This window comes from Polypterus senegalus, chromosome 17 (assembly GCF_016835505.1).
Source record: "Polypterus senegalus isolate Bchr_013 chromosome 17, ASM1683550v1, whole genome shotgun sequence".
NCBI classification, from domain to species: Eukaryota; Metazoa; Chordata; class Cladistia; order Polypteriformes; family Polypteridae; genus Polypterus; species Polypterus senegalus.
In genome coordinates this window covers 56353471-56367711 of record NC_053170.1, presented here as the reverse complement: position 1 = coordinate 56367711, position 14241 = coordinate 56353471, and the positions used below count along the sequence as shown (strand labels likewise).

The following is a 14241-nucleotide window of genomic DNA, read 5'->3' as shown; positions in this document are numbered from 1 at the left end:
AAACCCTTTCCTGCTCCTGCTCATTGGTATTTCCTCTGTTCCTTCCTCACTAAAAGGTTCAGTCCTTAACTTAACTTTTGGGCAAGTAAACACAATCAGACAATAAGAACACCAACAGAGAGAGCTGACAACACTAAAGACAACATTTAAGTGGCACTGCAACAATATACTGTATGTTAGCAACACTGGAGCACCACAAATGACAGTCCTATCACTTTTGACTTCTACAATTTCATGCCTGGTTTGTCTGCAAATAAACACAGGTAATGACTAAATAAAGGTTTGAATATACCTCACTGAAACTTGCCTTGCTTACTAATATCGTCTGCACCAGTGTACTTGTTCTAGTGATTTGTTATTTGTTTAGCTCTTTCAAAGGTAGCGATCTGGCCTTGTTGATTGTGTCTTGCATGTTTGTTCAGGTGTGAGCTGTCCTTGTTCTATTAGAAATAGTGCAGCTATTTCAGGGGTATCCAGCCTTTGACCCCTGGTAAGGTTTTTGAAGCCAATGTTGCATTGGCGATTTTGCTCTATTTGAATTGTACAACCCTTTCAAAGGTAGCAAACTGGGAAGTCTTAGCATGAGTATAGCCATTGAAGTGGCTCTTGGTCTTTGCTAAGGTATTCTTAAGTGTAGTCCTTTCAGGGTAAGTGACAGACCCTTGGCCTCTGTTGAGGTATAATTGATTTGTATTTGATCTGTAACCTGAGTGCTAAGAGTATGTAAAACAGGTAAGTACTGCAGGGCATACATGTAAATTAAAGCTAATAATTTAGACATTGATTTGTCCACCAATATTAAGAGAACCTTAGAGGTTAAAGTACCTTTTGTGTGTAGTTTTACACACTGGAGCTATTAGCCAAGGAGAGAATAAAAACAAAACTGATGGCCAGTATGAGAAATGTTGCACGTCTTTTCTTTGACACACTATAATTCAGTAATTTTATCCAATGGATTATTAATCAGAAGAACTGTGCCAAGAAATGCTACTGGGGCTCTTTTTATACCTATGTCAATGTGACTTCAATATGACTGCTCACTTATCTTCAGCCAACTCAAAAGCTTCTTTTTTGTAATTGTGTTTAGATAGGCATTGCTGCTGTTGCTTGTTATAATATTTCAATATTTCTTTAACTTCTAAAAAAAGATACATTTTCCCTTGGCACAAAAGATACTGTCTATTTATTTACAGTATTTAGGTTTATATACAAGATGGCATGAGGGGTAGACTTAATGAGTTTATAATGAGCACAACATAATGGGCTTTTCAGTAAAAATATGTTTTATAAGAATAAATTGAACTTCAAATCCTCAAGAATTATGTGCTCTGTTAATTTTTCTGTGTCATTTCTGTATTACTTCCCACATTCCAAAGAAATATGGTAAGGTGGATTTGTGACGCAAAAGTAGCATGGTATGCCTGATTGTGAGCGTGTGCGTAACTGTGCCATTACATTCCTGTCTATCCCCATTTTTGATTACTGCAGAGAAAAGTTCAGACTCCTGCTGTAAAAAAAGAATTCAGAAAATCAATGGTTATATTTTATGGAATATACAGTATACTATCTATACACATGCCCATAACCAGAATAAGTAAGATTAATTTTAACTATACCTTGATATACAAAGTGGAAACCTCGAGATGTAGCATGTCCTCTGGCATTAAATTTGATTAAAATTTGATTGGAACTTGCCAAAGGGAGTGATTCACCTAGAAAAAGGTAGAAATAAGAATGAAAACACACAGAAACCAAAATGTGCACTTGAAAATTCATTGTGAGGTATTGGGTTTAGTTTCCAGAACTATTTAAAAGGTTTTCTAATTAAAATAAAAGTTTGTCTTTCTATTCAAAGTCCTTTGTTTTAAAGGAAGAACATTAGAACAATCTAGATGAGAACGTGCCATTCAGCCCAACAAAGCTCGCCACCTCTATCCACTTAATTCTTCTAGAAAACCATTGAGTTTTGAAAGTCCCTAAAGCCTTACTGTCTACCATGCTACTTGGAAGCTTATTCCAAGCATCTGTGGTTCTCTGTGTAGAGAATCAGAACCCCTAATTAACAGTGCATCTACAGTAAAGATTACTGTCTTTCCGATGCACATAGATCTTCTACACCAGACATTGGGATGCCACAGCTCTGAATGTATTTGTTTTTATGCATACACTATAATTTGTAAATCACACACCTACAGATATTGGAATTTTTGAGCAATGACAGGTGTCAATTTTTTTTACCTTTTTGTAAATGAAATACACATGAAGGAAAGCAACTAACATTTCCTTATAATACCAATCTTGAATTTGACTTTTTCAGTTCATTAAAAATCTGTGTTATTGTGCTTTATGTAGCAGTTTGGAATAGCACCTCTGGCACATAATTTAAATATTTTGTTTGGGGAAAGGAAATATAGCATAAAAAAGTCATGGATAGCCTTGGATCTCACATGGTGTGAATCTATAGGGCACCCTTAACGCAGCTCTCCATACACTAAAGAATGTCAAAGTACCAGATATAGTTAGACAGCAACGCTTCTGTCATCCTCAATGCTTTATCCCTGCCTGGTATAACGCTTCCTCCACTTGTCTCTACCCTGCACTACTTCCTCCAGGGTTCTTCCCCTCTTGATTTCTCTATCACCATATCTTTTCTACCTCTTCCTTGGCCTTCCACACATATGGTATCAAATAGGGCTCTCAAAACATATTAGGAAGGAATACACAAAATATAGACCACAAAGTAAATTGTAAAGTGAAATAAAACAAACTCTGTTTCTGTCTGCTTCCAGATATGATTTCTCACTTACTCTGTTATTTGTCGTATCTAACCCCACTACTATTTTGATAACCCTAGCCTCTCATCACCAGTAAGTCTGAGCCTAGCTGTATTCCAACCTAAGCCGGGTTTAATTCTCCAAGGAAGCGCCAGAATCCTTAATAAGCTGAATGACTCAGCTAAACCCCAAGATGCTCAGCTCATTGCGCTATTTCTCGTGGATGGGAGAGAAAATGCTGGTCTTGGGCTAGCCCTTCCAAACTCAGCTTTGTTGGACAACTGGACAGCAGCTTCAGTAGCAATTGTCCTACATTGTTATATGTCAATCAGGATTTTTCCTAACCTCTTGCCCTCCCTACTTGACCACATCTACTAAGGGGCAGGTCAGGAATCTCCAGTGACTGGTGGACATCCTGCCTGCTAGGGTCATTACCAAACACTACATGCCTTCACAAAGGTTTCATCTTTCTTTGTCTCTTATCATAGTGGCGCTACCCTAACAGGACACCACATCGTATAGCTTCTGTTCCCCATCTTCTCACAAAGGTCTTTTTAGTTGATCTTACTTGATAAATGTTATATTCTCTTGCTCTCAGAGATACAGCATGTTATGCATGTTTCCTGTGTTTTTTGCCTAACCAATTGTGCCCTTGACCCTTTGCCAGCCACACACCTCTTCACCATGGCTTCCCAATATGCCTAAAGAACAACTTTGAGGAATGAACAAATAAACTAATTTATTTATCAATAAAAAACTAATAAATGGTTCAGGTAGAGGTAAGCAAATGTGTTGAAATGTTGCATTTACATTGTCATTTATATCTAAAGTTAAAACAGAATTTTGAATTTGAAAGAAATACAGGCTCTGAAAACTGTACTAACAATTTTCTGCTGAAAAACCTGCAAAAAAAATCATTGCCCAAGTGACAAAATTTTTGTCTCAGTATTTTTGCTTCAGAAGAAAAGTATGTGTGTTAAAAAAGCAATTTGGCATTTTATGGCTGAATGTAGTACAAATGCCACTTGGGAGGGAGAATTTGTTTTGTGAGATAAGGTATAAGACTGAATGCAGTGGAAACACAGAGATGCTCAGGCAGTATATTTTTCTTTTCCAGAAAATTAGACACACAAGAAGCCCAGAGATTCCCAGGGTTGTTCATTAGGAGGCTGACTGAGGTATAAGAGAAATCAGAAAGCTGCTCTCTGTAATGCCTGGGCTACATGTACTGCGCTGACGATTTCAAGAAGCAGAACAGTTAGGTAAACTAGACTTGGAGTTAAAATCAAATAGATAGGAGACTATATTTATTACCAGCAAAGCAAGTGGTCATAGGCAAGAGCTATGGAAAGTGTGTGTAGTCAAAAGGATTAACACTGAAAAGTAACAGACATACAGTATTTTACTGTATGTGCAAATAAGGTATGAACTAGCCGTTCTTAACAGCTTCATTATGTAGTACTAGGGTGTTGTACTGCGTTAACCATTATCAGTGTAGTGAGAAGTCAAGTAAAATGACACCTTTTATTGGCTAACTAAAAATGATTACAATATGCAAGCTTTCAAGGCAACCCAGACTCCTTCTTAAGGCAAGATAAATTTCAAGTTACCTTTGAAGCTTGCATATTCTAATGTTTTTTTAGTTGGCCAATAAAAGGTGTCGTTTTACTTGACTTCTCACTAGCTTTGTTAAGAAAAATGTGTTTATTAAGAACATTTAACAACTGAAGCAGTCTGCTCTGAATAAAATTCCAATGTATCCTGAGAAAAATGTACATTGTAATCCCTTTAAAATTATGTGCCTAACTACTGTGAAAGCTTGTAGTAAGCCTCTCTTTATGTTACACTCAAATAAAGAGTCTTTTTGTAATATATTCAATATTTCCAATCTTATCCCTTTGAAAAGAAGTGGACACATGCTTTGTACTAATTAAAACCCGGATTATGTATGCATTTGTCAAAAGAGAATAACAAAAACACATCAATCAATTCAATTTATATGCAACAGGATAATCTCCTTATTCCTTTTGCTGGACTCCAATGAAATAAGTTTTAACTTGGGTTGCGCAAGAGCCAGCCCGACATTACACACAGAGTGAAGTGCTCCACCTGCAGCTTAGGATCTGTCCCATCCAAAAGGCAGAGAACTGTCTGCAATTTGAGAGTGCATATGTAAGCACAAGTCCCTGGTTAGCGACTGGCAGTGAGCCGAGACGACGAATTCACAGACTGAGGTGGAGATGACTTTGAGTTTGGTGGAATCTTAGACAGAAATAAATTTTAGTCAAGTTATCAGAAAAAGGGTACCTTGAAACATGAATATAAGTCAAAGTGACAACTATTTTTTGAGAATCTGCCTTTTTGACTTGCATGAGCATAGGATTATCCAACTTTCCTGGGTTTTCAGAAACAAAAACAAAGATAAAATAATTTATGCAGTTGTGTTTTGGCTTGTGTCTTCAGTGCTGTAATGTTGCCTGCTATAGGTTGCACTTCGTTTTTAGCATTTTGAGTTCAGACCCACCAGTTTGGGATGGCCTCAAGAGGCTAAGCCTGCCCTATCAGACATCTAGGCCCGCTAATTATTTATTTATTTATTTTTTATGAAAAATACTTTTTTGTATAAAAAGAAATAATATTAAAAATGTGTCGAGGGAATGTGTTAAGGGCTTCAAACTGGAAAATGTAATACGAATGGGTTATGTTGAAACATATGCACTAAATTCTCTTTCACTTTAGCTTGGAAGTGGAGAATGAGCACTCTGAAGACCAATTACCCCATGACCCCTTGAAGCCCTGCCCCTTCTGTGTAATCAGATCTATGTAACCTGCGTGATGGGTAGAAATGGCTGCTTATTTTGAACCTGCGTCTGCTGGAGCATCACTAGCCCACAGAGGCATGGAATTCTTTAAACCTTGGCATGCTCACAGAAGTTCTACTGCTAACGTTCTGGTTTTTTTGTTCTGTAGTTAGTAGCACTGCTGCTAAAAAATGGGGATCTCCAGGGGACCTCAACATTTTATCGTGTCTTGTCCCATTTCTCCCCACAACATTTTTTATTCAAAAGGTGCCCTTTCAGCAACCATGCTCAGACAGTTCATTTGGTGCTAGTGGTAACTCAGTGTAACATTAGCCTGGAGCTTGTGCATGTGTACCACCTTGTCAATGTAGACATTTGATAATTGAACAGCAGACAGCATCACTTTTTTTTTAAAGTTATGTAGATTAGAAAGTGCATTTACTCACCCCTGAAACATTTATTACTGAAATAAAATGGAGAGAACTCTGCCACTCAATCTGTTATTCTAACAGATGACCCCCACATTGATAGCAATCAGAAACAGAATGAACCTATCAACTGGTAGGAAGAGGGCTTGCATGAGTCTTCTTCACAAAGGAGGTGGCACAAAGATTCAGATTAAAACACAAGTGCCAAGTTTGTTCACTGTGGAGAACCTGGTCACAGACACTCCTAAATAGTTTTTAAAGTCTACACATACACACACAAACACAGAGTTCCACAAGCTGTGAGTTATCACTTTCATTTCTCTCTGCTTTGCTGCATGTTTGTTTCTTTTGCAATTATCTTTGTGTTTCGTACATGTTATGTCTGCTTTGGTTCTGCTCTATTTTGGGGTTGAGTGCATGATTATTATTAATAATAATCTATTTCATTGATGTCAGTTGTCTTCTTGAGCAAAGGAAATCTGCCCATAGTGGCACTGACTTCTTGTTACAAACCATCTTTTCAATCTAGTGCTTAAATGATAAAAGCATTAGCACTGTTTGATTAACAGTAATTTTTTTACATCAATACTTTATTAACATAGCTTTTTGTCTAGTTAAGAATTTATTCAATATTTTATATTGGAAATTCATAATGAAAAGTTTCTGTCCACAGAAATGCAAATGTCTGTCTTAAGATTTGGTTTGGGCGAGAGGTCTGGTTGAGCTTCTGGTTACTATACAAGCTTTTGGATTTATTCACACTGTTCAGTTACTCTTTGTGTTTTTTTATATATAAAAATCATCAAAACTGACTGTTCTGGCTGAAATTGGAGAAACTGTAAAGTTAGGCCAACTGTAGGCTACTGCAAAGTTTCTTTACCTGTAAAAGAAACAATACAGGAGACAGACTATGAAGGTCTCAAAAACTGACATTGCTCTTCTGGCTCACAGTCATATTTCATACCTGTACAGTACTCCGGAAGAAAATTTGACTTTAATCTGTTGTTACCATTGCAATTGCACAAATGTTTTGGTAGTTCTATGAATGCTTAAAATTGCTGCAATTAGTGTTTAAATTAAAAGAAGTGGCTTGTTCCCTTAAAGCAAGATCAAGAGAAGGATATTCAGTTCCATAAACTCAGCATGAACGGCTGTGTTTAAGCCAGATGATCTCTTCTTATCCAGGTCAAACTCTACAAATATATTAATAGCAAATTGTATATGGGAAAAATTGCTTCATATAACAGCCAGGCTCTCTTCTACTACAAACAAGACACATTTGTAAATTATGATTAAGAGGTAAATATTCATTCATTCATTTATTCACTTACTCTGTCAGTACTTTATTAAATATAAATAAACTCACAATATAAAACAGTATCAGCAATTCATTAAAAAATTAAACAGTGAAAAGTTATGTATAAAAGTGAGACAATAGGTATTACCAAGTGGATTAATTTAAAAAAGGAAAACAAGAATTCCATTTTGTTAAACAGCTACAAGTCTAGCTTCAGATGATATCAGTCTGGGTTTTTAAAGGATAAAGAAATCTAAATTTAACAATAGCTAATACAGAAAATTGAAAAATTAAGATAATAGACAAAAACAGTTTTAAGGCTGGCCATTGGTAGCAAAACCTATCATATCAAGGTAGCATCTAATACCAGAGGGGAACACATCTACCAGAGTGCCCATTCATGCATACTGTATACAGTATACATGCTCACAGTTTCTCATAAACTAACACATTTAGGATAAAGAACAACTAGACTGGAGATTCCAAAGAAAACTTCACTTATGCTTGTATCTTGAAAGCCATAGTAAAATTCATCAAGTGACCTAAAGTATGGCTGACGTTTGTCTATTAATACCTGTCATGTAGAAGTTCATATGATTGTTGAACGTTATGTTTAATGGCAAAATTAGAAGCAAATAAATAAGGACAATCAAGGAATTAGCAGCAAATAAGAGATGCTGGAGGCACATAACATAAAGCAAGGGGAAGGCGTTAACAGGGTAAGAATTCAAGTATGCAAATACAACCACCAGTGCATTAAGAACTGTTTCTGTAAGCATCTTCAGACTGGTGAATTAATATGTTATATGAAAAAGCATTTGGGCAAAAAATCCAATTGAATTAATGTGATGCTGGTTCTTCTGTTCAGTTCCAGACTTGGACATCTTAGGCTTGAAGCTCTTGATGTTTTCAATGGGACTCCTGCTTAACTCCCATTATCCAAAAAAAGAAAGAAAACGAAATGAGCAAATCTCTAAATTTCTAAGTGGCTGTGTTTAGGTAGAACCTATAATGAAGTGAGATCCCATCTCAGTTGGGGTTATGCTGTGTAGTTTTTTGCTCTTATTTATCACTCTCTACAGAACTTTATCTTTAAAATGATACTGTTAAGACATAATTTATTAGATAATTATTTAAGGAGAATCCAATCTTAGATACTGTAACTTCCAATGACCCTAAGAATGTATTTTTTTTTAAATATTGTAAAAAAATGCTTTATGTTAGTTTATCAAACTTGTATTAACAGTTCAAGCCATACATTTTAGCTCTTGAGATGGAAGGATTTTTTACAGTACTGAGGTAGCGTATACACAGCTTTCTGATATCATGAACACACAAACAATTTCCATTTTAGTACTATTTCTCTAGAGCACAGATACCCCTTTTAAATTCTTTGCAAAACTTGTCTGTTAAAGTACCTGTATGAGATCCTGAGAGCGAGCTTAGAAGCCGGGCATGCTGGGTAGGTCCATCATACACTTCAACCACATCATTTAATGCTGTCTGGAAATAGGCAAACTGGCCAAAGACAACTAAATAAAGAGGGAAAAAGGAGGTGAGATTCCAAAATATGTAAATGTGTATTTGAAAGTTTTCCTTTAATGTATTACACTATTGCAGTTACATGAATCAAAGAATTCTTCATTAAGTTAGTGGTAAAAGTTTATTTCAGAAGTGCTCAAGTTATTTTAGCAAGGCATGCTGGCATTTACAGTGGATTTCATCATTTATATGTAGATGGGTACTTAGAAGTGTCTGCTCTCATTTCACCTCTATCTTCCTTTAATGCTCTACTAGACCATGAAGATGAAATTAAAAAAAAGAAACCCTGGAACTGTGTGTTAACTCTACCAGATATTCTCAACAGACCTTTATGTATTCATACTTTTCAGGACTTTGAACAGTGTACTATGTGACAAAGTTTTAAAAATATACATACAATCCTTTTAGTATACTTTACAATATATTTAATTTGTTCAATGAGATTTTAAAGTGATGCCTTCATCTGCAAAATGATTCTGTACATTTTTCTGATTAAATGTACATGTTTAAACATATTTATCATTCTTCAATGGAAATAGTGTGCCACAAATGTCTTAGTTTATAAGTTTATTTTCCACCTTAGCCAAAACTATTTCAAAAAGGTGTGTTAATGTCAAAAAAATAAACAGCAGTGCTGTAATATAGATCACTGCCATTTGATCCACAGTAGCAATGAAAACAATAATGAGACACTGAGCTAGAAGTATGAAATCAAGGAGGGAAATATAAAAAATGTATTTAAGAATACAGGTTGTACAAATATAGGTAATTTCACAGTGGCAGCAGCATTATTATATTTAATTGTTTTAATTGCTTAGCAAATTGCTATATCCAAGAGGCATGCAAGGCAATTTAGGTAATTATTAGGTTCAGGTGCTGCTGCATGACAAACCAGGAGAAAAGAAAAATAGCAAAGAAACATCTAAGAAAGTGAGGCAAAGAAGGCTACTTTATCATCCTAGCAGGTTTCTTGAAGTATCTGACAGATTATAACAAGGAATGTTATACCCTCTTATGGCACTCATTTAAACAATTTTTATTGATTCTCAGCTATACATGCAGTAATTATATGTAATTATATGCAATATCTACATACTATTTGTTCATAAACACATGAAAATTACTTATAGAAACACCTTCTACGTAAAACAGAATTACTTTGCATGTAGCAATGGGTTTCTAAAAGTTTCAAAAGGGTTAAAGGGCAGATATGTGACAATGGAGGAGTCAGGCAGGGTCACATCTTTAAAAGAATGACATACTGTGATTAGTAGCCCCTTGAATTGTCAATGTGGGTAAACAGCCACTGCAGCCAATAACCCCCATTCATTTCAAAGATGTCCTATATCCTTAATTACTCAATGAGCTCTAAAGTGAGGAAAACATCATAGGAGACGAATAGAAGCCTAGGAGATTTATCAGAACACTAGGTAGAAGGGATGGTTACTTTATGGAAGAGGTCTGATCCTGCTTTATATTACAGAGGGAAGGCAGCATCATGTGATCAGGAGTGACTAGTATGTTAGTTTGGGCTCAGAGATGTGGGGATACCGAAGGCTTCCTGATAGATCTCATGTAAAGTGTACCTTCACAATGCATTCCTGTCTCAGGAAGTGATTCCAGGAATAGTTCCAAACATATCCGATGGGGCTGTATTTGTAGGTCATGGCAGTGGCCCATTGTTCATGACTGAGCTGAGTTAAGGGCCCACAACAAAACCAGGTAAGTATTGAAGCCAAAGTACAGGAGGAGATAATAAAGAAGGGCAGCAGTATTTGGGTGCTTAAAGCTCATTGCTTTTGAGTGAAGCACAAGCACCTGATAATCAGGAACCTGACCCTGCATAGCTCATCCTAGTAAAATGAGTTTCAATTTGTTTTACTATTTTCTTTGTAAACTTGTGTTCAATCACAAGAAAGAATGGTTCTTTATTTTTACATTGCCAAAATATTTCCATTGGAGAACAGTTTAAATCAAGTGATCTGTTTAAGTGAAAGCTTTCTGTGAGGCCAGTTCACAATTATCATTGCTGTCATCACACATTCAATGTTAGGAGAGAATAATGCCAAATCGGTGGCACAGAGTGGTGAAGGAAATAAAGGGAGCATAAAAATGTATTATAAAAGACTAAACTTCTGTGTTTATATGGTGGACAAATGGCAAAAATTAATGAACCATAGAAGATAAAAAATATTTTTTTTAGTTCAGCATCAGCTGTGCTCAAATATGAAGTGTTATATATATATATATATATATATATGTCTCTTGTATAAATAATTTCTACCATAATAAACTAACAACTATTAAACAATCACAGCCTGGTAATGCTCCACTGACCAGAGCTTATGGTACATGCATGTTTAACTCAGAAGTGATTGTAGTTTCTAAGATCATCAGTGTTACTTGCGAGCTGTAAAATCACTACTTAAAAAACACAAGTGTACTTTACTGTAAGCTTTGTTCTGATTGTACCTATTGGAAAATAAAACACAATCATAGAAAAAAGGTATAGACACATATTAGGAGGAGATCTGATTTACCCACAGTAGCTCAGGATCTGCTATTTACCAGTTATAAAAATGAGAGGAAGCTTTTCGTGTTTGTATCATATACTTAACCATACAACCGATTGCTCTTTTGGAAATTATAGATGATGTGTTGCTGATCAATAGTAGGCCCCCTTATATGCACAAAGTAGGCAATAAAGATCGATTTTTATTTTTGCAAAAAAACATTTCTTCTACAGCATTGTTCTCTTTTTAGTATGCTTGTGTTTTCCTCCAAATTCAATCAATCACCTAAACGGAAAAACTTCTATGAAACTCCCCACCTTTCCACATCAATCAGAGGTGACACTTTGCATTATCATTGCAAGTTATATCCTGCTAGATTTTGAAACATTTACAAATGTATAAAATATAACCCATTCTGTCCTGCCTGCTGACATTCACTGACACGGAATGGAATTAAATATTTTTGCTCTGTAAAAGGGGTATAGGTGTTTTGCTCAGGGTTTCACAGTGATTTAATAATAGGCAATGAACCAAAAAAACTGGAAAATGAATTGCCCAGAATCACTGAAGTCTGTTCATAGTTATACCTTTCAAAGTTGGAAAAAAATCTCACCATAGTCCTTGTCTACCACAATGGAGTAAAGACAGCTCTGTCCACTGGAGTAATTGCCAGGGAAATTTGGAGAGAGCACCACACCATCTGAGCCAGTGTACTGTCCTCCACATGGAGCTGGGGGAGTGAGAGAAGAAACGCATGAGCCAACAGAAATTCAGCTTGAAATCAACAATGTACTACAGAGGTTATTCAGGACACCAGAATGAGCAATATTTAGACCATTGTACTATAAAAAATATAAAACTGACGTAGAATTGTAAAAAAAATAGGAATGTCCAGGTATACCCTTAACACTAAAGAAATGGTTGTACTCTGCCAACAGAACACCATTCCTTCAGTCCTGAGTACAAAATACATCTGTAAATATTAGTTCTGGTTTCAAATCCTTAATGGCATTATCATTCTAAAAAACACAAGACAGCATGATGTAAAAGAAAACAAGGGAAGGTTTTGTTCAAGGTGGACAGTGATAAGAATCATCTCTTCATACAAAGTTGTGAGAGACTGAATGAAGCTGCCTTGTCATGGTGGTGTTAATACATTCCCAAGAAACAAATAGAGTATGTATAGTGCTCTGTGAACATACACAAACCAGTCTTCTTTTTCTTCTTTTTTTTTTTTAATAACAGTTTCAAACACACTCCAGATCATGTATGCGGGGGACAGGAGCCAATGTCGGCAGCACCTGACACAAAACAGGCACTGGCCTCTCAGAGTCCACTCATACACACACTTGCAGAGTCAAAGTGAAATTTCAATACCTGTGCCTTAGCGGGTGTGAGAGGAAGCCTGAAGTATATATGGGAAGGACGTGCAACAACATTAGGTAGGATTAGAACCTGGAATGCTATATCCAATAGGGAGCAATGTTAACTTATAATATAATTTAGTTTGATTTAAGAGGGATTTACACTATGATGTAGGCCAAAGCAAATCACTATTATAACTTAATAATAAAATCATAATTTAAGATTCACACTCTTAATTAAATCACGAGTAGTCGGGTATCGACTTTCTCGTATACTGAGAAGGAGTAAAAAGTCATCAGAACTACTTCCAGTTACATATTTCTCATCTCTTTGTTTCACATCATAACTAATTGATAATATCGATACATAATCATTTATCTCTATTAATAGTGAAACTTTGCATTAAAATTATATTTTCACTCTTTGGGAGGTCAAAAACTTTAGTGCAATTTTTTCATGATTACATATTCATTACCTAGATTATCTGGAAAATAAAAAGAGTTATAGTCACTTAAAAACATGGAAAAAGTGTTAGTATTATATCATATTTTTTGCAATAAATTGGCATAGGTAAAATTGCATTGAAAACTGAATTTAGCTGCATTTAATTAAGATAATGATGACAGAAATTAAAAAAAAAATCATAAAATTAAACGTATTATCAGGAACAAAACGGAGACGTAGCAGCTTATTGTTCCCATTACATCTTTATATTTAAATGGCCTGTTCAATGGTTACACATTATTTTTAAACTGATGATCTATTAATTAAAATAAAATTAATCATAGTTATTGAAAGAATATGTGTTATATTGAATATAGTTTTTAATATCGTGTAAACATTTAGATTTCCATGATGCAAAAAAATTGGATGATTGTTTAAATAAAATATAAAATATGAACTTCTGGTTCAGTAATTTTTCTCAAATTTCATATCTGTTTGCTTTTCATCATTATAAATATCTATACAAAATTTGAACCATCTATCTGTAATTATAACCATAGTTTACTTGGAAAATTAGCAAAAGTATTCAGTTAAAGTATTACTTCTGGTTGCCGGAAGTGGCCCAAAAGTTGTAAGGATTCCTAATTTTTGATATAAAACAGGTGTACAAAATCTTATTGACATAGGTCAAAGTGTTTTTCAGTTATCGTGTTTACACACAGACAGACATAATTTCAAAAGTGCTATTTTCGGACTCAGGAAGGTCTAAAACGTCAAGATTCATCAAAATGTTGAGGTTGAATTTTTTCATGATTCCTATACTTTATACTATTTATGCAAGAAAGTAAAAATCAAGGCTCTCTAATGCCATTTTACTGGGTTGTGTCATTCATTGTAGTATGATTGCTTGACAAAGAACTATTTTACTCTGAAATTGGTTCTTTGGTCTTTGAAAAGGATCCTAATATGTGGACAAAACAGAAATCTTTCATATATAGTAGGCTACTTAGATGCTGAGAGATGGAGAAAAAATGGCCTTATCCTATGTCATTGATGGCGGGAAGAGTCCTTTAAAAA

At 35.2% G+C, this 14241-nt stretch overlaps 1 protein-coding gene across 1 annotated transcript in view; it reads right to left on the bottom strand.

The window, feature by feature from the left end:
- csmd2 (CUB and Sushi multiple domains 2) overlaps nucleotides 1-14241 on the bottom strand; it is a 967861-nt gene that overhangs the window by 155844 nt on the left and 797776 nt on the right. The window contains exons 33-35 of the mRNA XM_039739491.1: nucleotides 11969-12085; nucleotides 8719-8832; nucleotides 1617-1712 (exon numbers count right to left, since the gene is read on the bottom strand). Coding sequence (XP_039595425.1) covers nucleotides 1617-1712; nucleotides 8719-8832; nucleotides 11969-12085 — 327 coding nt within the window. The remainder of the gene's footprint in view (nucleotides 1-1616; nucleotides 1713-8718; nucleotides 8833-11968; nucleotides 12086-14241) is intronic.